Here is a 27,268-nt window from a genome sequence, read left to right as displayed (position 1 = left end):
GATCTAACGGTCTGCGCCAAATGAGTCCAGACCAACCAATAGGACGAGAGCCTGCCACCTATCTGGGGAAGGAGGAGGCTTGGCCCCTATCCTGTAATTATTGTGCTTTCTTAGGGGCTGGAGAGGCGAGAGCCAGAAGCTCTCGACCTGTCCGCAGCCTTTGACACTATCGACCACTCTTCTTATTACCAGACTAAAAGACTGCGGTATTACAAGTTCCGCTCTTTCTTGGTTTATATCTTACTTTCACGAACGTAGCTCTAAAGTCCACGTAAAAAATGAAACTTCTTCAACCATATCACAAACCTTCAGAGTCCCACAAGGTTCAATTCTATCTCCATTACTATTTAACATCTTTCTATCTCCTCTTCTTACACTGGCACAATCTATAGGATTCACTATCTTTGCCTATGCAGATGATATACAACTTCAAACATCTTACACGTAAAAGATATAAACAATAAATTGGACTGGCTCTACTCAAACAAACTCTCCCTTAATATTGATAAAACCCGTGGGCTCCTACTTCCAATCAAAACATCTGAATCTTTACTGGGAACAATTTCTATTAAATCTATTCCAATACAAATGGAGACTAAAATAAAACTATTAGGTATCATCTTTGATAGAGATCTAGCTTTCCATGACCACATTAGTTCGGTCGTAAAAATCTGCTTCTTTAAACTCCGCATCATTCGATCACTAACTTCCATCCTAGATACCGATTCAATTAATATTCTGATTCATTCATTAGTTATTTCTCACTTAGATTATTGTAATTCTCTTCTCAACGGTCTCCCCCAAAAAGAAATCCGACGTCTACAATTAATACAAAATACTGCAATAAAACTTATTTACAAAATAGGCAAATTCGAGCATGTCACTCCTCTTTTAAAAGAGGCTCATTGGCTCCCTATCACCCACCGCATCACTTATAAAATCATCTTACTTTCCTTTAAAATAAAACTCTCTCACCAACCCTCATTTCTTGATAAACTTATCATACCACAATGTTCCCCACACACTCTAAGGTCAACTGATCAAAAACTTCTCTTCATTCCCTCCCTAAAAGACTTTTATTACACCCGGAAAACAAATTTCGCAGTAACTGCCCCTACATTATGGAACTCTCTGCCACAACAACTCCGCGACGAACAACAATTAGTCAATTTCAAAACTAGTCTAAAGACTTTCTTATTTCGGGACGCATTCGACTGTACTTAGATCTCCCCTTTTTTTTTTTTTTTTCTTTCTCCTTCTCTTTTATCACTTCCTCTTTTCTTCAAGCAACTATTTGCTTCAACAAAGCGCCCCTACCCTTTCGTTTTATCCCTACCCCACCTTCTCCTTTCTTCTCAATTATGTAACTTCTCCCCCTCCTTCCCTCTTACCCTCACCTTCAAGTTTGTCTAGTCTTTGTCATCTATGTTCACTCTATTTAATTTTTTAAATGCCTATTATTATTTTCATCTACCTTTTTAAATTTTATTGTTAACCGGCCAGACATTTGTTTGATGGTCGGTATATTAAAAACTAATAAACTTGGAAACTTCTCCTTCCCCTGCTGAACCTCTGCTGTGACCTCTGCATCACTTGGTTTCCCGTACCAGACTCCGAGCCATCTGGGATCTGCAGTCCAGTGAGGACACTGGCTATCAGGTCATCCAGACCCTTGCCAAATAGCATCTAACCTGAAGGGGAAGCCTGCTCAGTGTAGCTTTAGAGGCTGAATCTCATGCCTACTGTCTGATCCAGAGCATCTGTTGGGCAAAGACAGCATATGCTGACTCCTTGCTCATGACTCTGATGATGTCATACAGAGCGTCCGCTAAATATAATTCAACCAAGATAGAAGCATTTGGGGGTCTTCATCTTCCTCTGAGGCCAGGACTCGAGATAGTCAGGTGAGGCAAGCACATGCCACTAAAGAAGCCATGGCCAAAGCTTCAAATTGTTTTGAGGACCATTTCCACTTTACGGTCCTGAGTATCCTTTAATATCACACCTTCTTCACTAGGCAAGGATGTTCATTGGGTGATCTGCCACCAGCGAATTCACCTTCAGATGAACAGACAGTGGTTGGAAATCTGGAGCCATAGGGTAAAGCTTGGACATAGTCTTAGCCACTCGCAGGGACCCCTCTGGTTTCTCCCAGTGGTCCATGACCAGCTTTGTGATGTCCAGATGTGAGGAAAGGAACGCAGTCAAAGTAACTGAGCCAGCTGAGCACTGCAAGGAGGGGCCTCAAAGAACTTCCAGCTTCACAGTAAGGTACATATAATGCCCGAGAGTGCAGAGGCTTTGATTAGTAGGCGCACCATGGGGGTCTTCTCCCGGTCCAGGGCCATTACCACTTCTTGACCACTATTCTCATGCAGAGAACCAGACTCTGTCAGAGAAACTATATCCTGGGACAATAATGACATGGAATCGGACTTTCCAACCTCCCAGTCTATGTCAGACTGAACATCCTGGTCCAGCTGTGTCCTCATCGGGTCAAAGCGCATGCTGAAGGGAGATTCCCTGTGCTTCCACATCCATCATGCTTAACACAGATACTGAGGACCCTTGGCAGTTCAAATAGGCATTCCATGCCAGGCTCACCAAATCTGGGGGTGAAACATGATGACAGATAAAGGCCAAATGGCCCATCTAGTCTGCCCATCCACAGTAACCATTATCTATTTCTCTCTCCGAGAGATCCCACATGCCTATCCCAGGCCCTTTTGAATTCAGATACAGACTTTGTCTTCATCACCTCTTCTGTGAGATTGTTCCATGCATCTATCATCCTTTCTGTAAAAAAGTATTTCCTTAGATTACTCCAGAGCCTATCACCTCTTAACTTCATCCTATGCCCTCTCACTGCAGAGTTTCCTTTCAAATTAAAGAGACTCGACTCATGCGCATTTACATTACGTAGGTATTTAAACGTCTCTATCATATCTCGCCTCGCCTGCCTTTCCTTCAAAGTATACAGATTGAGATCTTTAAGTCTGTCCCCATACGCCTTATGATGAAGACCACATACCATTTTAATAGCCTTGCTCTGGACCGACTCCATCCTTTTTATATCTTTTTGAGAGACTTCCTTTATGGATCTTATGGTCAAGATGATGTTTCTGGTGGCAATTGTCAGTGAGACGAGTGTCTGAGTTGCAAGCTCTGTCCTATAGGGAGCTGTTCCTTAAGATTACAGAAGCAGGGCTATCCTTAGTTCCCTCCTTTTTACCGAAAGTAGTCCCTGCATTCCACATCTATCAGGAAGTCCATTTGCTCACTTTTCACCCTTCAGGATCTAAGAAAAAGGTGCAAATGCTGAATGTTATGCGAGTGTTTCTCCAGTACTTCAAAGTTATCAATGAGTTTTGCATATCAGTTCACCTTTTTGTTCTGAAAGTCATGCTATGAAAGGGAGGCCAGCGTCTAAGGCCTCGATTTCCAGAGGGATTAAAATGGCCTTTTCCTCTGCAAATGTGGGTTGTGGTAAGCAGCCGCCAATTGCATTAAAAGTGCAGCATCCACAAAATACACCAAGTTGAGCCAATCCTTGGATCCAGGAGTTTAGAATATAAAATACTTTATTTCAAACTGTGAAAAATTTGTGAAAAAAATGTCTGTCATTATAGTGCTGCTTTATTGCTTTTGTACAAACTGAGGGGGCAGGAGCAGCTTCCTGGGAAGGAGGCATAGATGACTGACAGCCTTCTGCAAGCAACTTGGCAGGTTCAGATACATAGCCCTAGCATTCAGGACTACTAGACACATCTACAAGAAGGAAGATTATCGAGGTAAGAACCTAACCTTTCTAACCTAACCTAACCTTCCTCCCCTCCCCCGGGTTGCCAGTATCCTGTCTTTTTTCCACACTCCATGTCTAGCATCCTCCCCACTTTTCCCTTTCCCATAATCACAGTTTGCCTGCTTCATTTGAGGGGGCAAAAGATATGAGTTCAGATTAGTTGTTTTGGCAGGGGGACTTCCTGCTCACTTGAGGTTCACATCTGTTAGTTTTCTCTCCTTCCCTTACCGCCACTTTTCAACACATATAACTCTTATCACTTACACAGCACCTCTCTTTTTAGGCCTGCTGCCACCATCTTCAACATTCCCACCTATTTTCAGGCCTTTTATTTTCTAGATTTTCCCTATTAATTTATTTTATTTTTTTCCACATTTCCTCTCCTCTTTGTTAAACTCTGCCACATTCCTTCTCTCATATGTGCACTTCTGTTGCTCTATAGCAGTGTCTCGCAAACTTTCTGGCCGGCGGCACACTAAATCCAGTACCCCGGCCGGAAGGCACCCAGAAGTTGATGCGATGAGATGCGTGACGTCAACGTCCGTAAATGTACGGAAGCCTACCTGTCCATGACCCCGCCGTTGGAGCGATCCGGGAGGTGCGGGGAGGAGAGACGCCAGCCAGAAGGAGAATCAGCACAGAGCCTTCAAACACATACCTGTACTCAAACACTGCATAATCCCATACTCCTATGATATGGCAGCATTTCAGTTCAGACCTAGGCTTAAAGGGAATACACTAGCTCACAACAGGTTTAAAGCTGCACTGCTACTCCCCAAATTCTGTCCATTCTAGACAGATGCTTAGTCTACCTAGTGGCAGGGCCAGTCCATAAACAAACCATGCTGGTGATCCTTTCACCTGCCTTTTTTATACCTGAGAGAATAAAAACACTATACTACCAAATATGCTAGTCTATTTTGTTGTCTCCTCATTTTCCATCTTATGCATTTTTTTGATAACTCATGCCCCTCATTGAACAAATACTCTAGTACATACTCCTGGCAGAATTCTATGTAACTGCGCAGCACAGAATTCCCCATCTGTGCAGAATTCTACACAAACCTCCTTCTCCCCTGTGCGGGTCTGGCCTCTGTTCCTTTGATCAACACCCCCACCCACCCACCATAAGATCAGACATACCTGGGGGCCTACCAAGGAAGCAGCAGAGGCAGCAATGAGAACGGGCTGTTTGCATCCAGCCCTGCCAGGGTCTTCCCTCTGCCGCATCACTTCCTGTAGATAGCAAGCAACCCGTTCACAGTGCTGCTTCTACCAGCTGCCTCTGGGAGGCCCACAGGTATGTCTCATCTCATGGGAGGGAGGGGATTTGGTTGGAGGGAGAGAGGCCATACCCAAGCGGAGGAGGAGGAGGGGACCGGAACATGGATGCTAGATCACAATTTTTTTTTTGGGGGGGGAACATGGATGCTAGGCTGTGATGGGGGAAAGAAGAGGGGACATGGTTGCTGGACTGCAAGTGTGGGTGGATTGGGGAGAGGGGGGTTGAGGAGGGGACATGGATCCTGGACTGCAAGTAGAGCATGGATTATAAACCTGCAGGGGGAGGAGGAGAGGGGTGGGGACATGGATGCTGCACTACATCTGGGGGGGAGGAAGGAACTTGGATGCTAGATCTACAGGGGGAGGAGGAGAGGGCAGGGACATGGATACTGGACCCATAAGTATAAGGGAAAGGGGGTGAGAATGAGACCAAGGCCAGAAAAGGGGGTGAGAAGGAAGAGATGCTTGACCATAGATAGAGGGGAAGAGAGAGATGCCAGATCATGAGGAATAGGGAAGGAATTCAGGGTGCAAGCGAGAGGTGATGGATGCTGGACCCATAAGTGGGAGTGAGGGAATGTTTGAGAGAGGAAGAGAGAATGACCAAGACCAGAAAGGGAATGGGGAGGGATAAAAAGATTCTTAGACAGTGGAGAAAGGGAGAGAGAGATGCCAGCCTGTGGGGGCCAAGGAGGGGATTCATGTGAGAGAGGAGTGGGATTTAGAGGGAGACAGAACTGCAGTTGGTGTGAGAGAGGGAATTGAGGAAGATGAAGCCTGAGAAAGGAAAAAGCAGGCCTCAGCATAAGGGAATTCTACGTAAAACACTAAACTTTGCAGAATTTTGAGATATTGTGGGCAGAATTTTCAAAATTTTATGCAGAATTCCACCAGGAGTAAGTACAGTTTGCAGAAATTGAGGAATAGTACAAGAGTAACTACTAAACCAATAAGCATTCCAAAAAAAACCCTCAAAACTCCCAGAGGTATACCTCTAATAATGGAGTCGCCAGTATTATCATAGTCATCCAACCTTAGGAGAGAAAAAAATACTACAGATATATCCTTTATCTCTGGAAAAAACCAGCTGTACTAAAAAAAAAAGGGAAAAAAAAGGAATAAAGTATCTACCACTTGAAAATTTGCTTAGTTTAACTGAAAAACAAATAGTTCTCAGGGTGACATTGTAAACACAACTATTGGTGGCCCCTCTCTTCTAAACTAATCTACTTATCAATTGATTTTATTTATTTATTTGCATATACACTACTCCCTCCGTATTCACGGTTTTGGCACTCGCGGTTTCACATATTCGCGATTTTTCATCGGCTGACTCCGCCCCCAAAATTACATCATGATTAAAGTTCTTTTACTTATGCTGTACTGAAAAAAAAGTTCAGCGTTTACCAATATTCACTCTGCTTCCATGCTTTCTCCTTCAAAATCAAAGTTTCAAAACTTTCACCCTGAAAATCGCTGGTTCATATACTGTATAACTATTTTCTGTTATTTATTTTCAAATGGTTGGTTACAGTCTTAACTATATAAGTTCCAAGGAGATCCTAATCCCAATCCATAATATCCTTCGTTGTTATATATACCCCTCCTTTCCTACACTTACCGTATTCTATTCCTAACTGTATGCGCGCTCCCCCCTTGCCTCTGACCAATCAGAGAAGACATGAATGACACTGAAAAGGGATGAGTGCTTTGAGGTTCAAACCCCTCGTCTATCTCTCTGTACCCTCGCCCATCAAAAGCCCTGCAATTATTAGCTCTCTTGAAAAGCGATAATCGTCTACCAGCTGCGAACTGTAAGCAATTTCAGAACCTCTAGAAAATAAAAGCCAGAACAGAGATGGCAGAGGCAGCAGGAACAGCATGAGACTAGGTAAATCTCACCGTCCATTTCCCCAGGAAGAGAAAGATGTGAGAGATGAGCAGTTTTTTAGCCTAGTCTTACAGAATGTCCTGCTCGCGCCTGTAAAGCGCAGCTGGAACCTGCTCTCTGCGCGTCCAGTGCCATTGTCACAAGAGCCAGGGATGCACAGCTGGAATGCACGCAGGATCAACACGGTCTAGCAGGAACAATAGACGGCAGGTCAAGCGCATTGTAGTAGTCTTTTCCAAAAACTATTGTATATGTTATTCGCAGTTTTAATAACAAAAACACTGTCTTTTACAAAAAATCATGAATAACATATACCATAATTATTTGCGGTTTTTCCATATTCGCGGCTATAGCCGGAACGCATCCACCGCGAATACGGAGGGAGAAGTGTAATCTGTATTTGGTTTGAATATTTTCTTCAGCTGGTTCTGTGGGCTCATTGATTCTAAAGCCTTTTTTAGTCCTTTCTAATTCTCCCATCCACTGTTACTGAACCCTCTGTTGCTAGCATCTAAATTCAATCAGCATTCCCTTTTCCTTCCTAATTCTTTGTTTGATGCTGAAGAGAAAGGGAGATAGCTGAATTGACTAAGGGCTAGATGCACTAAAGCTTCCAATCCTCTAACGATCATCACTGAACAGCTTTGACTGGTTTATTAACCAATAGTATTTGCTGACCCGATTGTCTAAACAGGCTCACTGCGTGGTTTTCGGTGTAGTCCTACATTCTCTGATCCTGGCATGCAAATGAGGCCATTAATATTAAAACCAGGCATCAGATCAATGCTCTAAACTTGTATGCCAGAATCGGGTCAGCCTGACTGTTTTTCCATTTTTTTCTATGGGCACAGATGTTTTATGTGTGTGTAACACGCTTATAATATCTTTCCCTAAAAAAAATGCCTTGATGCCCCCCCCCCCCCCCGATGAACTCCCCCCCCGAAACCACAATAACCCTCCTGCACCTGCCAAAATCAGCAGGAGGGATGTCCACTGTGAAACTCCCCCTACACTGGACCCCCAATCTGATCCCTCCCTGCTCCCCTTCCTACAAAAAATAAATTGGTAGGAGGGATGCCCCCCGAACACCCCCCATACCACACCAAATACCCCTCCTTACCTGTAAATTAGTTAACAGCAGGAGGGATGCCCAGTCCCTCCTGCTCTTCAAGCCCGCCACTGCAAAATAGCGGGCCTTCCCCTTCCCAGTGTATCCCGGGATGCACAGGGAGGGACCTAAGGCCCTGATTGGCCCAGATGCCTAAGGCCCCTCCCCGTGCATCTCAAGATGCATCGGGAAGGGGAAGGCCTGCCATTTTTTTAGTGGCAGGCCTGAGGAGCAGGAGGGACTGGGCATCCCTCCTGCTGTTAATTAATTTAGAGGTACCGAAGGGGGGAGGTTTGGTGGGCATCCCTCTTGTCAATTTTTTTGTAGGCAGGGGAGGGGACAGTGTGTGTCGGGGGTGGGGGAGTTTCACAATGTGCATCCCTCCTACCAATTTTGGCTGGCGTGGGAGGGGGCCATCAAGAAGGGCTAGGGGCAGATATTGTATGTGTGTAACACGCACAACATCTGTACCATTTAAAAAAAAAAAAAAAGTTTAAAAAGCTCCAACAGCTGAGTGGCAAGAGACTGCTTTGGGGCTTCCCCTGCCACTCAGCTGTTTGGGCTTCCCCAAACTGGCTCTACACATGTGTTGAAGTTGCTCTCAGAGCAAGTGATCGGACGGGATTAAGGTGAACCTCCGTACAAATCATTTGCTTGGAAACTTGTTAGAACATCTATCAGCCAACAACGACTCACATGGTTTTAATGACTGTGTTTTGTGCATCTAGCCCTAAATGCCTTAAACCCTACTTCTGACATAGCTCCCATTGATGCTTTTGTATCCTGAGTATAAGGTAAACTCTAAGGACAAGACATGAGCAGGATAGGCAGAAGTTCTAATTTAAGGACTTTTATTAGTTCATATAACTCATTTTACCTTAGGATTGTTAAGTTCAGATTCCTAAAAAGCTATCTTTATAAAGATGCATATGAATCTTAGATCAGATAATCTTTTTTGATTTTCCTATTTACTTCTAGATTAAGCCTTTTTTTAAACATTTTTTCCAAACCAAATTTCATTAAAAAAAATTTTAATACCCTTCCTGATGTTGTTTCTTTCCTAAATGTTTTTTTCTTTTCTTTTAAAACAAATGTAGTTTTTCCTGATATTCCTTATATATCTTTAATTAACTATGGATAGGTTTGTATGTTTATTGTCTCAAATGATTTTATTTGTTCCCCCAAATTTTTATTATTGTTATACGCATTGAAAATACTTGATATTGCGTTTAAATCAATACTACAATAAACTTGAAACTTGAAATGTAGGCTGTACTTATCACAGCATTCTACAAGAACATTGAGTTCACATAAGGAACTAGCATAACGTAAATGTTCATAAAGTATGAATACAAATAACCACAAATCAGGAGGCAAATCTGATTTTTCCCTGTTCTGCATAAGGATAACTGTCGCCGAGCTGAGAATGTATTGAGACTCTGGATCATCGAAGCCAAGGATCTAGCCCCTAAAAAGAAGTACTTTTGTGAACTCTGCCTTGATGATACATTGTTTGCCCGAACCACCAGCAAGACAAAAGCAGACAATATCTTCTGGGGTGAACATTTCGAGTTCTATGGCTTACCTTCCCTTCACAGCATTACAATTCACATTTACAAAGATGTGGAAAAGAAGAAGAAGAAAGACAAAAATAACTATGTGGGCCTGGTAAATATTCCCATGGCTAGTGTGACTGGTCGGCAATTTGTAGAGAAATGGTATCCAGTTAGCACACCTACGCCCAGTAAAGGAAAAACTGGAGGACCCTGCATTCGCATCAAATCCCGCTACCAGACAATCACGATCCTGCCCATGGAACAATACAAGGAGTTTGCAGAGTTCATTACTAACAACTACACCATGCTATGCTCTGTGCTTGAGCCTGTAATCAGCGTTCGAAACAAGGAAGAGATGGCTTGTGCATTGGTGCACATCCTCCAGAGTACTGGCAGAGCTAAGGTAAGCCAAGTAAACACTGCTCTTGTGCCAAATATTTACTGTAGCTGGTCAAATATCACTTTAAAACGTATAAATAAATTTATAGCAGCAATGAGAGATTTTTCCAATTTTTCTGAGTTTTTCTCATAAATGATAGGTGACATTGTATAATTTGGTATACTGTAACATTTTTAACAGTAGAGGAAATAAACTAAAGCTGCTTAATGCAGCAAATTTTCAAAAAAGATATACCGTATTATTTCATGTATGTGCTGCTGTGTATAATACTCACACCGACTTTTTAAAAATAACGTAATACAAAAAACTGTATACCTATGTATAATGCGACACAGCATAAGCTATATATGTTAAATCATTGACAAGTGCTACGATTACTAGATAGGGAATTTAAATTTGGAACACATTGAACTACCTGTAAGTATTAGATTTGAGTTCTAGACATTATATTCTATAAATTACAAGCGTTAAAGTAATACCATAGGTAATTCAACACCTTCTGACCGAGCCCGGTTATCATGGTGTGTATACCTATGTATAATACGCACCCAGAGTTTGACATTTCTTTGGATGAAAAATAAGTCTGCATTATATACGAGATAATATGGTATATTTTATTGCTAGTTACTTCTGAATTGATCAGTGGAAGTTCATTAGTAACCAGCTTGACATGAGTGTTTTGCCTAACCAGGAATGCTGGGGAAGCAGCCTTTTTTTTACAGCGCTTTGACAGAAGTCTTTGTACAGTAGTGATATCTGATGGTCAAATTGATGGTACACATGTACCACATCAGGAGGTCTGTTGCCCTGTCTAAAATATTATTGTCATGAAAATACTTGGCTAGACAGAATGGTCGTAGTTGCTAATAAGTGGGGGGGGGGATGGGCAAGAAATACCCAGGTAATTACAAATAAAAGTTAATGGCACCAGAGACCCAGTAGAGGCTAGTTCTGATTGAGTAGGAAACCCAAAGGAGTAGGAGGAAACTGCTAGGCAAAAACAAACTGTTTGCCAGTGGTGCAGTGTAGGAAAACACAGCTGAACTGACCTCTTATGAAACTGCTTAGCACATGTAGAGCTCAAAAATTTCTGCACTTTCAATGAATGCAGGGAGAATTTGACTTTTTCTTGAGTTAATATTGTAAAATATTTCTCATTGATTTTTCTTTTCCCTTTTTAAAGAAAAACTGAGCATTCCCTTGCTTTTTCCCTCCCTAGTCTAAAACCCATCCTTTGTACCAATATTTATGCTTTTTTCCCCCTCTTTACCTAATAGTAGAGGCTGTCTCTTTCCTCTAGCAGCATAAGAGTTTTGGAGATAGGGTATGTTGAGTGTTGAAAGGCCTTTTCTGTAATAATAAAATATTTACAACTTCTCAAATGAATTGGATAAATTAGTGTACTGTGAATTCTCCAATGAGATGTATTTATATAGTGAATTTATGTAGACTTACCTTTATGCATAGTGCTAGTCCAAGAGACAACAGCAAAGAAAACAAACAGTCTACTGTCTAGAATGTTTTCAAATAAGTGTACAGAAATTTTCCTATTAATGTCCACAGAGACTCACTTACTATAACCAGCCTTCTGATCTCCGTGGTGACAATATACTCCATGATGGCAGCACTTAAAACCATTGTAGAAAAGTGACATTGTTAAATTTCAGAAGAGATTTTTGATTAGAATGATGATTAAGTCTGAAAAAGCAGAACTCCATGTGGGCATTTTTCAGCACAATGCCCCCGGCCGTCCCTCTTAATCATGGCCCCAGTTCCGAAAACAAACAAAATATAAACCGGAGTCCTATTCCATTATTCCTAGCTGAAGTATTCAGGCGACCGGCTTGCTTTGAACACTCTAATTTTTCAAAGTAAACACTTCGGACCCCCGGGACACTCAGTCAAGAGCATCGAGGAAGCGCCGAGAGGCAGGGACTGGGACAGGCGGTAGCTTGCCTCGCGGCGGACCGCCAGCTCGATCCCAAGATCCAACTACGAGCTTTTTAACTGCAGCAACTTTAATATACGCTATTGGAGCTGGAATTACCGCAGCTGCTAGCACCAGACTTGTCCTCCAATGGATCCTCGTTAAAGGATTTAAAGTTTACTCATTCCAATTACAGGGCCTCGAAAGAGTCCTGTATTGTTATTTTTCGTCACTACCTCCCCGAGTCGGGAGTGGGTAATTTGCGCGCCTGCTGCCTTCCTTGGATGTGGTAGCCGTTTCTCAGGCTCCCTCTCCGGAATCGAACCCTGATTCCCCGTTACCCGTGGTCACCATGGTAGGCGCAGAAAGTACCATCAAAAGTTGATAGGGCAGACATCCGAATGTATCGTCGCCGTCACGGGGGACGTGCGATCGGCCCGAGGTTATCTAGAGTCACCAAAGCGGCCGGGCGAGCCCGGATTGGTTTTAGTCTGATAAATGCACGCATCCCGGGAGATCAGCGCTCTTCGGCATGTATTAGCTCTAGAATTACCACAGTTATTCAAGTAACGGATGGAGCGATCAAAGGAACAATAACTGATTTAATGAGCCATTCGCAGTTTCACTGTACCGGCCGTGTGTACTTACACGTGCATGGCTTAATCTTTGAGACAAGCATATGCTACTGGCAGGATCAACCAGGTAGCCGCGCTCGGCGGGGCCGCTGTGGACCGGACAGACGGGACACGGGGAAAGGTGAGCGACCCTCCGCAACCTCAGGGGAGGAGGCAGCGGACAGTGATTCCCCCCCCCCCCACGCGCAGGACAGCAGCGGCAGCGGTGGCCCGACCTCCTCCGCACCGCGGCAGAAGGGAAGAAGGGCCTCGGCGCAGCTAGCAACAAAGGGGTGATGGGAACTCTCGCTCTCTTCTTCGTTGGGGAGGAAAGAGAGAGAGAGAGACGGAGCTGATCCCGGGGTGGGGGACGCCCCCGGGAGCCAGAGGGATGCGCTTTTTTTCGACAGGCCCGAGAGACGCGCGAGAGAAGATAGGGAGGGTCATTCGTTAAAGCCGGACCCTTTCCGTCTCGTGGCGCGTGGGGGGGGGGGACCTTGAGAGCATACACCTGCCTGCGGGCTCACCTGGCTTTGTTGGTGCCGGAGAGCCCGACCTGCTGGAACTTCTCGGCCTCGCTTCACCGCAGACGGACTACGGGGGCCGTGACCTAGCCTCACGCAATCCTCTTTACTCGAAAAGACCTGCACAACGAGGGAGGAACCGCTTTGCCTGAACACCGGACTCGCCGGCCCGCAAGGGCACTCCCCGTTAGGGCCTGATGTGCCAAATCGATCGGTGGGGACGGTGAAGGGTGAGAAGAAAAGAGACCCTGTTTTGGGGTTGTTGGTTTTTTTCCCCAATAAAGGGTTCTTTCTCTCTCCTTCCCCGGCTGCCTGGTAAAAACAATAGTCTCATTTTTTTTTTTTTTTTTTTTTTAAGAAATAGGCTCATTAATTTTTTAATCAGATTTTTATATATCTCAGTGAAGTCTGATACTGAATGCAATTCAAGAAGTACTATATGCCTTAAAAGGGTAAAAATAAATTAATAAAATATCTTCGGGTTCAGTTGAGGGAGTAGAAAAATATTAGAAGAGAATACATTTCCTCACATGTGCAAAGGCTCAATTTGTGGGGGAAAAAAATAGCCTGACCAAAGATAATCGAGCTATATATCTTCCTCCTTCCAAATCATCACTACTATTTTAATTTTTTTAATGTAAATTGCTTAGAAATTATATAAGCGTTTAATCAAATTTTTAATAAAACTTGGAAACCAGCAGTAAATAGGGTATCAAAAATTTGTTTTCTGCTGTCTGATCAATGTGAATAGAAATAAAAGTCTGATTTTATTTTTCTTACCTAGATTAAGTGGCTGATATTGAAGAATATCAAAAACTCACAAGAGGTAAATTTTAAAAGACTGAGGGGCTCATAATTGAAACTTAAACATGTGTAAAAACCCGCCCAAGTTGGCACTTGGATGACCTAAAAAACAGGTCGACCTATTGTGCTTTTTATTAATAAAGCAAGTTTTGGATTATCCACTGCTAAATGATTGACATCATTTTCCTCATGACTCCTACAGTTGGATTGTTGTTTTCGTCGTCAAGGCCTATTCGGGCTATTTTCTCCAGCTTTTTTATTTTCTTCATCCGGATCCTTTTCCCATTCGTTGAATAATTTTTTGTTGGTTCTAATAGCCTTCTTTCACTACATCTTTTAACCAATGAAGTGTTACAAAAAGAGACCTTCTGGTTCTTGGGCAGATGCATACCAGGGAACACCCTAACTTATATAGGTAATATCACTGATAGGGATTCAATTTTTCTCTACCTCCACTTTCTAGTAGGAAGGGATTAACACCCATTCATCCAGATCATTGTAGCTCACTAAAGGAAAGAAAACTATCAGGCAAGACATGATTTCTCCTTCAAGAATCTTAGCTGAAAATTTACTAGGTATTACTGCTTATCATTTTCATACTATTTCTAGACATATGCAATAGAGAGATGCATGGGATCAGAGATGGGAATCCCGCGGAACCCACGGGGTTCCCTCCTGGTATTGTGGGGATCCTACGGGGTTGGAGTAACCTCGAGGGGGCTTAAATACCTTAGTGCGCCTCCTTTTCCTGCCCACCATCTGCACTCGCCCCTCCACAAAGCAGCATGCAGAACTCCCAGCACACCACCCCTAGCTGACCTAGAAGCCTTCCTTTGACGTAAGAGCAGATGTTAGAGCGAAGGTTTCTGGGTCAGCAGCGTGCAGAGTCCTGTGAAGAAGTGCGGCTGGAAGGCAGGAAGAAGGCGGCCGACCTGGACGGCTCCAGTACAGTCTTGTGGGAGGGGGGCACCAAGGTAATTAGGCCACAGAAAGGAGGGAGCGAACGAGCAAATGAGTGCGCACATTTTGGACCCCAAGGAAGGAAGAGAGAGGGGGGCATGAACTTGGGATAAAGGAGGGAGCACAAACTTAAGACAACAGCTGGAAAGAGGAGGGGGCACAAATTTGAGACACAGAAGGGAGGGAGGGAGCTCATTTGGACACAAGGAAGGGAGAAGGAATGAACTTGGGACAGAGAAAGGAGAGGGGAAGGGGGCACAAACCTGGGACATAGGAGGGAGAGAAAGAGATGCTGAGGTGGGGGATAGAAAGGGAGACTTTTTGGGCATGAGTGTGTGAGTGAAAGGGAAAGAGAGATAGTGAACATGGGGAATGGAAGAAAAAAGAAAATTTTTGGGCATAGGGAGGGAGAGGACTGAGATACAGATGCATGGGGAAGAGAAAGATGAGAGGGAGAAATGGTGGATATGAAGGTGGAGAGGAGACAGTGGGACATATTGAAAGGTATGCAAGAGGGAGGAATGTTGGACATAGTGGTGGAGGAAATGGAGGTAGAGATGTGGTATGGTGCTGGAGAGGGATGATAAAAGGAGAAAAGTTGGGCATGGAGGGGTCTGGGGGGAGGTGTAGAGGGACTAGGGGGGGTAGAAGGTTGGTCCATGGAGATTTGACCGGCAGCCCAAAGATTCCAGTGAAGTGGCTGAAGGCAAGGGGCCTCACTTAGTATAACTACACTTAAGAGAAGCTGAAGCAGGCAGCAGAAGCACCATTTCCCCAGCCCATGGTCTGTGAGTAATGATGTGACAGCCAATAGGAAAGATTGGGTGGAGTGTGGGTCTTCAAAAGCAGTTTTTAACTGTTTCTGCAGTTAGGGCCTCTCCTAAAATCCAGTTTTTTGAGGTTTTTGGTCAGCCTTGAGGTGATTTAAACTGTTTTTTTAGCACTGAAATTCACCAGCAATGGCCATCTTGGATTTTCCCAATGTTTTTTTTTTTACGTTCTCAAACATCACCAAAACACCTCATTTTGCTTCCAAAGTGCCAGGGAAGGAGTCTTCTGACTCTAATAACCCTATATAGTGCCTTGCTTGCAAAGGATGGGCAGCGTAAGAATGCCCTTGCATCACATTCCATGTCCAGCGAAGCAGGGAAGTGGGAACTTCAAGTTTAGCTCCCACACAGCCTCTGGGACATGGCACACAACTTTTGAGCCTATTAAGGGAGCAAGAATTTCCCCAGGAGCCCTGGAATAGTGGCATGGCGCACCGAGCTGGTGCAGCCAAAGAAGAAGTGTGTCTTCCCTTCTAAAGGGGAAGGAGAGTTGCCTACTAAGGCCTTTACCCCAAGGTTCATTAATGTGCTCTGGCTGGTGTATGTGCATGGCCAAAATATGCAATTTAGGTCCGCTGAAGAGCAACCCTTGGTGCACATCTCTAAGAATCCTCATATTGCTTCTTCTGTACTACTACTATATATCATTTCTATAGCGCTGTACATTTAACATACAATAAACAGTCCCTACTCAGAAGAGCTAACAATCTAATTTGACAGACAGGACACCTCAGGGTTGGAGAGATTATGGTAGAGGAGATGATACAGTGGGTATAGGTATCTGACAGCAGTAAGTGGGAATTAAGAGTTGAAAGCAGTTAAAAAAAAAGTGGGCTTTTTGCTTGGATTTGAATACTGCTAGGAATGGGGCATGACATATTGATTCAGGCAGACTGTTCCAGACATACGGTGCGGCAAGAAAGAAGGAATGGAGTCTGGAGTTAGCAGTAGAAAAGAAGGATACAGATAAGAGGGACTTGCCCGATGAACAGAGTTCACGGGGAAGAGCATAGGGGGAGATAAATGAAGAGGGCTTCAAATCGAATGCACTTGTAAGTCAGTAAGAGGAATTTGAACTGTATTCGGAAATGGATGGGGAGCCAATGAAGTAACGTGAGAATAGCGGCTCTCACATAATTTGAGTCGTGCAGCAGCATTTTGAAAGGGTTGAAGAGGTGAGAGACGGATGCGCGGGAGGCCTGAGATAAGTACGTTGCAGTAGTCTAAGCGTGAGGTGATCCAAGTTAACAAGTTCATTTAAAAATTTGTTCTACTGCTTATCACAGGGGTGGGCAACGAGGGCTGGAATCCAGTCAGGTTTTTAGGATTTCCCCAATGAATATGCATGAAATCTATTTGCATGCACTTCCTTCCATTATATGCAAATGGATTTCATGCATATTTATTGGAGAAATCCTAAAACCTGACTGGATTCCGGCCCTTGTTGCCCATCCCTGGCTTATCATAATTCTAAGCGGTGTACAGGTGTCATAAAAGAGGGGTGCTTGCGTGTGGTGCTTGCCCAGAAAGGATATTCAGAAGTGGTCATTACCATCCTACTGAAGGCCAAGAAATCATCCTCTCTTTCAGCATATGCCAAGGCAAGGGATTTTTTTTCAGCACAGGTGCAATCTGGAGCCCAACAAACCCCCAATATTATCAGTACTAGTCTTCCTTCAAGAAGGACTGAACAAGGGATTGGTAGTAGCATCCCTTAAGGTGCAAATGGCAGGCCTGACTTGCTTTAGCCAAGAGAAGTGGGTCTTCCTGGCTGCTCACCAAGACATTATTAGATTCTTCAAAGGAGCCCTGATCCCTTTCGAGAATCTCAATATCATGTTAGAGGGTCTTTGAAGGGCCCTGTTTGAGGAGTTACATTTTTGAGAATAACCAGGTTTTCAGATGTTTACGGAAGAGTTGGAGGGAGCTCAGATTCCTAAGAGGCAAGGTAAGGTTGTTCCAGAGCTGAGTGAGTCTGAAAGGGAGGGAAGAACCTAGTTTTCCTACAAGTGAAACGCCTTTTAGAGAGGGAAAGGAAAGTTTCAGGTTTTGGGTGGATCTGGCGGAATTGGGTTTAGAGGAGTTCCAAGAAAGAGGAATGAAGGGAGAGAGGATACCATGTAGGATCTTGAAAGTGAGGCAGGCACATTTGAAGTGGACTCTGGAGATAATCTCTTCCCCCCCCCCCTCCGGGAAGTAACTTCCAGTTTTGGAGGGAAGAGAAGGGAAGCCGGCACGCACACCTTAGAGCCCCGAAGCATGAGTTCGCATCTCCAAGCTGGTCAGAGGTGTTTTTTTAATGTTGAGCAGCGGCAGGATTTGCGATACATGACAGCCAGGCGGTCATCTAAATTATCCGGGTGCAGCGCCCAGCTAAAAGGCCCTGGGGAGAACACTGGAGAGCCATTATCATATTAGTCTCATCCATTTTGGCTCATCATTAAAATCCCAAGGGTCTAATATTTAGTGTAAAGATATTTTTTACTTTTTTTATTAGATGGGTATGCATAACATTACACCAGTTTGTTAATGTGCTAAGAACAATAATCTGCAATTTACTATAAACTGCAAATAATTGACATTTGGGGTATTCATATTACTAAAAATCCAGAAACTTTTTATATTACTTTATTTTGCAAAGAGGTCGATAAGATAATTATGTATGTTTTCATAGCTTTTATCCTTATGTTAATAGCCAGCCTGCCAATTAGTTTCTCCATTGGTGATATTCATGCTTTTCTATTCATAAATTTGAGGATAAGGGAATTGTTGGATTGCTGTTTTTTTTTTTCAGAGAGATTTTCCCAGGACAGTAGTACTTTGAGTTTACAAGAGAGTTAGATATGCTCATTGGGAATATTTATTAAATTATCAGTGAAAGCTTACTTCTAGATTAACTTCTGTAAAGCCATATACCTTGGTGATTTCCTCTGTAGTAAACATACAGTATAAATTTTAGCATGTGCTTTCAGTTTTTCATCTTTTTCAAGAACCTCCATTGATAGCATTTTAGCTTAGAGCTAATACTGGGAAGTTATTAAATCTCAGAGAACTAATACTGGGGAAGAAATCTCGGAGACCAGTAATCTTTTCCAAGTATACACAAAGCATATGATAAATACTCCTGGTATAGCTTCACTATTGCGGATTTGGTATGGAAATTGACCATTAATAGTTTTGAGATTAAATCTAAATGTATTGCTAGCTGCAAATCCTTTTACCTTATATTCTCAAATATAAACCAAGATTTTTGGGCCAAAAAATGTCCCAAAAAGTTCAAGTTCAGTTTATTTAATATACCGCAAATATAAAACCAAGGTTAAAATCTAAGGGCTCCTTTTATCAAGCTGCGCTAGCGGGGTTAGCACGTGCAACTTTTAATCACACACTAACCCCCGCGCTGGCCAAAAAACTACCGCCTGCTCAAGGCAGGCGTTAGTGGCTAGTGTGGCCGGCGGTTTAACGTGCGCTATTACACACAAACCGCTAGCGCAGCTTGATAAAAGGAGCCTTAAGTGGTTTACAATGAATATAAATTGGGGAAAGGAAAAACAATATATAAAAACAAACTTCGTTATACTTAAACAAAAAAACAGTAAGATTAGACTCCAATAAAATTTGCATAGGAAAATTAGGGACAAGGAAAATAAAGGGGAAAAAACCATAATATATCAAAGAAAACAACTATGAGCAAAACGCTTGAGAAAACTAGAATTCCTTCAATTGAGCTTTGAATATGAATAATGATTTTTCTTCACGAAGATAAATAGGAAGAGAATTCCAAAGTGTAGGCGCCATAACTGAAACTGAAGTGTTTCTATGTACATCAAGAAATAACTACCTAAAAGAAGGACCACTCAATAGATTTTGATTTGAGAAATGAAGAGTTCTCCATGCAGTATAATGAACTAAAAAACTAAACAAAAAAGAAGAATGTCCAGAAGACATAACGTGAAAAGTAATTATATTATATATATATATATTTTTTTTTTGAATGTTTTTTATTTTTCAAATAAAATACATCAAAATAACACTAAATAATACTAATATTCATTATATGTAGACATAATACAAAAATTTAACAATTAACATAAAATAACATAAGCTTCAAATTTCCACCCCAGAGAATAAAAAGTCATGAAGGACTTCCAACCAAATTCCTACAGTATTCATCCAAAGGGGCCCATTTACTAGTAAAATTATTAATATTGTTTAGTTTATAAGCTATTATTTCTTCCTATTTTCTAATTATACATAAATGATTCCACCACGGTAGAATGCCGCAATTGAAATATGTGCTGGGATTTGAACCCATGACCTCTGGAAGATAAGCACAGGGCTTTTACCTGGTGACCTTCAGCTGCTTCCTTTTGGTTGTGGGGGTTCTTACCATGAGAGCTTCATGATCCTAGCCATGTGAAAGTGAAAATACCTGAGAAGATCATAGCTTAGCAGATCCCTAAGCTATCATATCAGATGTGAAGAAGAAAGATATTAGTGGAAGCTTCTGTGGCTCAAAGTGGTAAAAGCCTTTTCCCATCTTCCAGAGATCACAGGTTCAAATCCCAGCATATATTTTAATTGGCATTTTCCTTGCAGGTGCACCTTGATGATCTCACATTGAGGTCAGTATTGTGCAGTTGCACACCTCCATTTGCAATGAAGTAGAAGCCATGCTAAGGTCTGTATCTGTTTTTACCCTTTTGCAAATGAAGTTATGCATGCAATCTATATATTTTTTCATGTGCTTTCTTTGCTTTCAAGAATGAGCTGATTGGAGCACTGTTCAGTCAGAAAAAATGGTAGCTTTTTAGCAAGAAACATAAAGCTGTGTTTTTATGTGCTGTGCTTCAGTTAATGGATCTTTTCCTCTAATTAGCAAATAGCATTGCTGTTTATCCACAAAAATAGAAGGTTTTGCATGTAGTATATTTGTTTTGATGTGCCCTGTTTATGTGGTGCCTTTTAAATGTACAGTGGTGCCTCACACAACGAACTTAATTCGTTCCAGGAGCAAGTTTGTTATGCGAAAAGTTCGTTATGTGAAACGCGTTTTCCCATAACAATACATGTTAAAAAAAATAATTCGTTCTGTAGCATAAAATATGCTAAGATGACATAAAAAAAGATAAATTTATCTTGTTAGAGCTGTTAGCATGATATAGAGGGGATATATGTGAAGGGGAGGGGAGACAGGGGTTTTGTTGATCCTTGCTGTGTATTATAATCACCCCCCACATACTCCCCAGTACCTTTTTTAATTCCTCCCATCTTTCCCAGCCAGTGGCGTACAGGCCAGAAGCGCAGAGATCAGGAGCAATTCCTCTGCACGCCTGTGTGGGCCCATGCCGATCTCCGAATGGCTGCAGTTAGTTCTTGTGAGTCCCGCGAGAGCTGACTGCAGCCATTCAGAGATCAGCGCAGGCCCAGGCAGTAGCACAGAAGGCTTGCTCTTGATCTCTGAGCTTCTGGCTGGGAAATTTGCTAGACCACCACGAGTGAGCGGGTGAGATTAAAATTGCAGCAGTGGTGGCTTTTTTAAAAAAATATGTGGCGGCGGGGGGAGGTTTAAAAATATGCGGTGGCGGCAGAGGCTTAAAAATATGCAGCAGCGGCGGCAGGGGGGTTTAAAATATGTAGCGCCACTGCACAGGGAGCCAGGCGGAGAGAGGGCAGTTAAGCGATGCAGCTCGGGCGACTTCGTTGTGTGAAACGAAGTTCGTTGTGGGAAGCAAGACCTGAAGTTCGTTGTGCGCAGCGTTCGCTGTGCGAGGCGTCCGTTATGCGAGGCACCACTGTATTTTGAGTTTAATAAAGCAAAAATAAAAACCTAGAGAGCTATTTAGCAAATCACATTAAGGACTTCCAAACAGTTCCGTCCATAGAACTTAGATCTATTTGAAGCCCAAACTAAGACTATAAGAATTGCCGCTACTGGGTCAGACCAGTGGTCCATTGTACCTAGCAAAGTCCGCTCATGCGGCGGCCCTCTGATCAAAGACCAGCGCCCTAACTGAGACTAGCCCTACCTGCACAAGTTCCGGTTCAGCAGGAACTTGTCTAACTTTGTTTTGAATCCCTTGAGGGTGTTTTCCCGTATGACAGACTCTGAAAGAGCGTTCCAGTTTTCTACCACTCTCTGGGTGAAGAAGAACTTCTTTTAGTTTCTACGGAATCTATCCCCTTTCAATTTTAGAGAGTGCCCTCTCGTTCTCCCTACCTTGGAGAGGGTAAACAACCTGTCCTTATCTACTAAGCCTATTCCCTTCAGTACCTTGAATGTTTCGATCATGTCCCCTCTCAATCTCCTCTGTTCAAGGGAGAAGAAGCCGCAACTCCTCCAGCCCCTTAATCATCTTAGTCGCTTTTCTCTGGACACTTTCGAGTAGTACCATGTCCTTCTTCATGTATGGCGACCAGTGCTGGATGCAGTACTCCAGGTGAGGGCGCACCATGGCCCGGTACAGTGGCATGATAACCTTCTCCGATCTGTTCATGATCCCCCTTCTTTATCATTCCTAGCATTCTGTTTGCCCTTTTCGCCGGCACCGCACATTGCGCAGACAGCTTCATCGACTTGTCAACCAGATTAGAACTCCCAAGTCTTTTCTACAAATGGGTGTCCATGAAATTATGAACATGTCTACAAAGTGATGTCCACATCTTTTGGACGCCTGAGTGCCAATTATCGCTTGTTAAGGCTCTTAAATGGCTCATTATCCACTTAGTTTGGAAGCCTAAGTCACACTCAGCTTTAGATGTTATTTAGGCGCTGTTTATAGACTCAGGGCCAAAGTGCGTAACTGCTCTGTTTCTCATTGGAATGAAGCAAATAACTCCAATTTTTGTTGGTGGATCAAAGATGTATTTCTCGAAATCAACATTGTGGAACTATATTTGAAGTCTCTATAGTTTATCTCCACTCTGCTATCTAGAGCCCTTGAGGTCTCACTGATGAGTCAGAATAGATATGCTGATTTGATATGATGCTCATTTTTGAATAGTTATGCATTTTCATGGGATTTACTATATGGGACACCCTAATGCTGGGTTTTTTCTATTTGCAGTAGTGAGGAAAGGAATACAATTATTTGAATATGGATTTTAAATGTTTGTTTATGTTTATTTGTATTTATATACCGCTCTTCGTTATAACATCAGTGCAGTGTACATCAGTTAAAAAAGGAAAAGAACACCAAATAATCATGATACAAGGATAGGTTGCATGTTGAATGAACAGTGCTGCATATGCTTTTCAGTGCTAGAAGAGACACAACCACTGGCAAATTAGATGCAAAGCATTGATAAAGAAAGCTAAGAAAGAATATAAAGAGAAACTTGCAAAAGAGGCTAAAACTCATGACAATTTTTTTAGGTACTTCAGAAGCAGAAAACCTGTGAGGGAATCCTTTGGACCATTGGATGATTAAGGAGCAAAAGGGGCGCTCAGGAAGGATAAAGCCATAACGAAGAGACTGAATTAATTCTTTGCTTCAGTCTTTACGGAAGAAGATGTAAGAGATCTACCTGAACCAGAGCTGGTTTTCAAGGGTGATGATGCAGAGAAACTTAAAGAAATTTCGGTGAATCTGGAAGATGTACTAAGCCAAATCGACAAGTTAAAAAGTGATAAATTGCCTGGACCGGATGGTATACATCCCAGGGTACTAAAAGAACTCAAATATGAAATTGCTGACCTATCCAGGTACTAGTGACCTGGATTGGCCACCGTGAGAATGGGCTACTGGGCTTGATGGACCATTGGTCTGACCCAGTAAGGCTATTCTTATGTTCTTATGCTGTTAGTGATCTGTAACCTGTCACTAAAATCGTCTGTAGTACCTGAAGATTGGAGGGTGGCCAGTGTTAAGCCAATTTTTAAAAAGGATTCCAGAGGAGATCCGAGAAATTACAGATCGGTAAGCCTGACTTCAGTGCCAGGCAAAATGGTGGAAACAATTATAAAAAATAAAATTGTGGAACACATAGACAAACATGATTTAATGAGACAGAGTCAGCATGGGTTCAGCTGAGGGAGATCTTGCCTCACCAATTTGCTTGACTTCTTTGAAGGTGTGAATAAACATATGGATAAAGGTGAGTCAGTTGATGTAGTGTATCTAGATTTTCGATTTTCAGAAAGCTTTTGACAAAGTTCCTTATAAGAGGCTCCTGAAAAAATTAAAGAATCATGGGATAGGTGGCAAAGTTCAGTTGTGGATTTTGAATTGGCTATCGGATAGAAAACAGAGGGTAGGGTTAAATGGTCATTTTTTTCAATGGAGAAGAGTAAACAGTGAAGTGCCACAGGGATCTATACTAGGACAGGTGCTATTTAACTTATTTATAAATGATCTGGAAATTGGAATGATGAGTGAGGTGATTAAATTTGCAGATGACACTAAACTGTTCAAAGTTGTTGAAATACATGCAGATTGTGAAAAATTGCAGGCGGACCTTAGGAAGTTGGAAGACTTGAGTGTCCAAGTGACAGATGAAATCTAATGTGGACAAATGCAAAGTGATGCACATTGAGAAGAATAACCCAAATCACAGTTACTGGATGCTAGGATCCACCTTGGGGGTTAGCGCCCAAGAAAAGTATCTGGGTATCATCATAGACAGTACGATGAAACCTTCTGCATAATGTGCAGCGATGGCTAAAAAAGCAAACAAGATGCTAGGAATTATTAAAAAAGGGATGGTTAACAAGACTATGAATGTTATAATGTCCCTGTATCACACCATGGTGCGACCTCACTTGGAGTATAGCGGCACTAGAAAAGATTCAAAGAAAAGCAACTAAGATGATAAAGGGGATGGAACTCCTCTTGTATGAGGAAAGACTAAAAAGGTTAGGGATTTTCAGCTTGTAAAAGAGATGGCTGAGGGGAGATATGATTAAAGTCTACAAAATCCTGAGTGGAGTAGGTACAGGTGGATCGATTTTTCACTCTCTCAAAAATTACAAAAACTAGGGGACACTTGATGAAGTTACAATAGGAGGAAATATTTTTTTTACTCAGAGAATAGTTAAGCTCTGGAATGCATTGCCAGAAGTTATGGTAAGAGCAGATAGTGTAGCTGGTTTAAAAAAGATTTGGACAGTTTCCTGGAGGAAAAGTCCATTGTCTGTTATTGAGAAAGATATGGGGAAAGCCTGCTTGTCCTGGATCGATAGCATGGAATGTTGCTACTCCTTGGGTTTTGGCCAGGTATTTGGGACTTGGATTGGCCACCGTGAGAACGGGCTATTGGGCTTGATGGACCATTGGTCTGACCCAGTAAGGCTGTTCTTATGTTCTATTATAGTTTCTACTCTTTTGCCTGGCACTGAAGTCAGGCTTACCAGTCTGTAATTTCCCAGACCACCCATGAAACCCTTTTTAAAAATCAGGATAACATTGGCCACCCTCCAGTCTTAAGGTTATATGGATGATTTTAGCAATAGGTTACAGATCGCTAACAGCAGATCAGCAATTTCATGTTTGAGTTCTGTTAGTATCCTGAGATATATACCATTCAATCCAGGGGATTAATCACTCTTTAACTTGTTGATTTAGCTTAGTTGATTTAGCTTAGTCATGTTCACCAAGATTTCTTTCAATTCTTTTGCATCGTCGCCCATGAAAACTATGTCTGGTTCAGATAGATCTCTTGCATTTTCTTCCGTAAAGACCAATGCAAAGAATTCATTCAGTCTCTCCACTGTGGCCTTATTCTCCCTGAGTGACCTACACAAAGAGCCACACAAAGTGCCCTTTGGCATAGCCCTTCAGATAGGGCCTGCCAGTTGAACAGACCCACTTGCAAGGCAACCCTCTTGTAGGACTTTGATGGTGCAGGTCATGTCACCACATCAGGGGGGTGGAGCTTCTCACTAATCTTGCAGTCCTAGAGCAAGGAATCTGAAAGCCTCTCTGGAGGGGTAAGGAACAAACAGATGGTTAAAACAGCTCCGTATCCAGCTAGACCTGACTGGAAGTTTTTCTTGGGGGGCAAATCCACTTTCTTGTGATCTCCTGCATAGACTAATGTAATGCCCTCTATAAAGGCATAACAAAAAAAGAAATAAGGCACCTTCAGATAGTACAGAACACTGCAATAAAAATCATATTTAATGCAAAAAAATACGACCATGTTTCCCCCCCCTCCTTTATAAAGCACATTGGTTACCAGTAGAACATAGAATTAGCTATAAAATCCTTCTACTAACATTCAAAACCCGTCTAAGTAACCAGCCCGAATTCATCGACAGACTTCTCATCCCTTATAGTTCATCTAAAGCTCTTCGTTCCATGACTCAGAGCCTCCTTACTATTCCATCCCTAAAGCACATTAACACAATGAAATCAAATATTTTTGCAGTTACTGCACCTTCCCTCTGGAATGGTAAAGTTCTCTCATGGTTCAAGGGGGTTTCTTGAATCAAGATTATATCAGGTCAGATTCAATGATTCATCTACTGCTTCTTGGAAAACCCTCTGTGATGTTCCACAGGGGTCCCCACTTTCTCCCACACTTTTTAATGTGTATCTCTCCTCATTGGTAAACAACAGAAATGTGGGGTAAAATAACTTGCCAAAGATCATAAATAATTAATTAGTCAATACTGAAAAGAGTGATAAGGCTGAGCTTTCATTCAAAATTTAAAACTCATTTATGGTGGGACCTCAGAAATTCATTCCCCAACTCACTATAGGGCAGCCTAAGCTGATCCATTCGGGGGATTAATTTATCAATCACCGGTCAATCACCACTCACCAACCTTAATGCAAAATCTTATTGTGTAAAAACAATAAATATTATAAATATCATAAATATTCTGTAAACATTATAAGTGTGGAACTGAACTTCAAACAGCAATGAAACTTCACAATCGTGATCTCAACGGGGCCCGTTTCTCCCGTGGCTTCGTCAGGAAATCAAGAGAAATGACTATAACTGAACATGTTCCAATCACATTTAACATCCAGTGACTTTTACATCAGTTGATTCTCTCAGTCCTCAGTTCTTTCCTCATTGGGGTAATGTTGAATAACATGGGTTTAAAGCTGTTCAGCTATGCTGATGATATTATGATAGTCATTCCATGCTGTGCAGCTTTATCCAAAAGTATTCAACTCATTGAATCCGTATTGAATCGAATGAATTCTTGGATGCAGGAATTTAAACTGAAATTGAATCAAGACAAAACAAAATTCTTTTTTGTTTCTTCACAAAAGATCCCCTATGAACAACTATTAAGATCAATTCAATGTCATACACTATAAGCCCAACTATTAAAATATTGGGAGTTGTTCTCGATCAATGTTTGACTATGAAGCTTCAGATTGATGCTGTGGTTCAAAAAGGATACTATTCTTTATGGAAATTACGTACCATCAGATATTATTTTGAAGCTGCTGCTTTAAAAATATTAGTTCAGTCGCTACTTTTGAGTACACTCGATTACTGTAATATTGTTTATATGATGAATATTAAGAAAAACCTGGCTAGACTGGCCTTAGTTCAGAAAACAGCAGTACGATTAATTTATGGTTTGAGGAAATATGACCAAGTGACACC

General features: G+C 42.2%; 1 protein-coding gene across 4 annotated transcripts in view; it reads left to right on the top strand.

The window, feature by feature from the left end:
* Nucleotides 1-27,268, top strand: part of RASAL2 (RAS protein activator like 2) — a 502,399-nt gene that overhangs the window by 328,188 nt on the left and 146,943 nt on the right. For all 4 annotated transcript variants that reach the window (XM_033915463.1, XM_033915461.1, XM_033915464.1 and 1 more), the window contains exon 8: nucleotides 9,490-10,044. In XM_033915463.1, coding sequence (XP_033771354.1) covers nucleotides 9,490-10,044 — 555 coding nt within the window. The remainder of the gene's footprint in view (nucleotides 1-9,489; nucleotides 10,045-27,268) is intronic.

The sequence above is a fragment of the Geotrypetes seraphini genome, chromosome 12 (assembly GCF_902459505.1).
Source record: "Geotrypetes seraphini chromosome 12, aGeoSer1.1, whole genome shotgun sequence".
NCBI lineage: Eukaryota > Metazoa > Chordata > Amphibia > Gymnophiona > Dermophiidae > Geotrypetes > Geotrypetes seraphini.
This window is presented reverse-complemented; position numbering and strand designations above follow the sequence as displayed.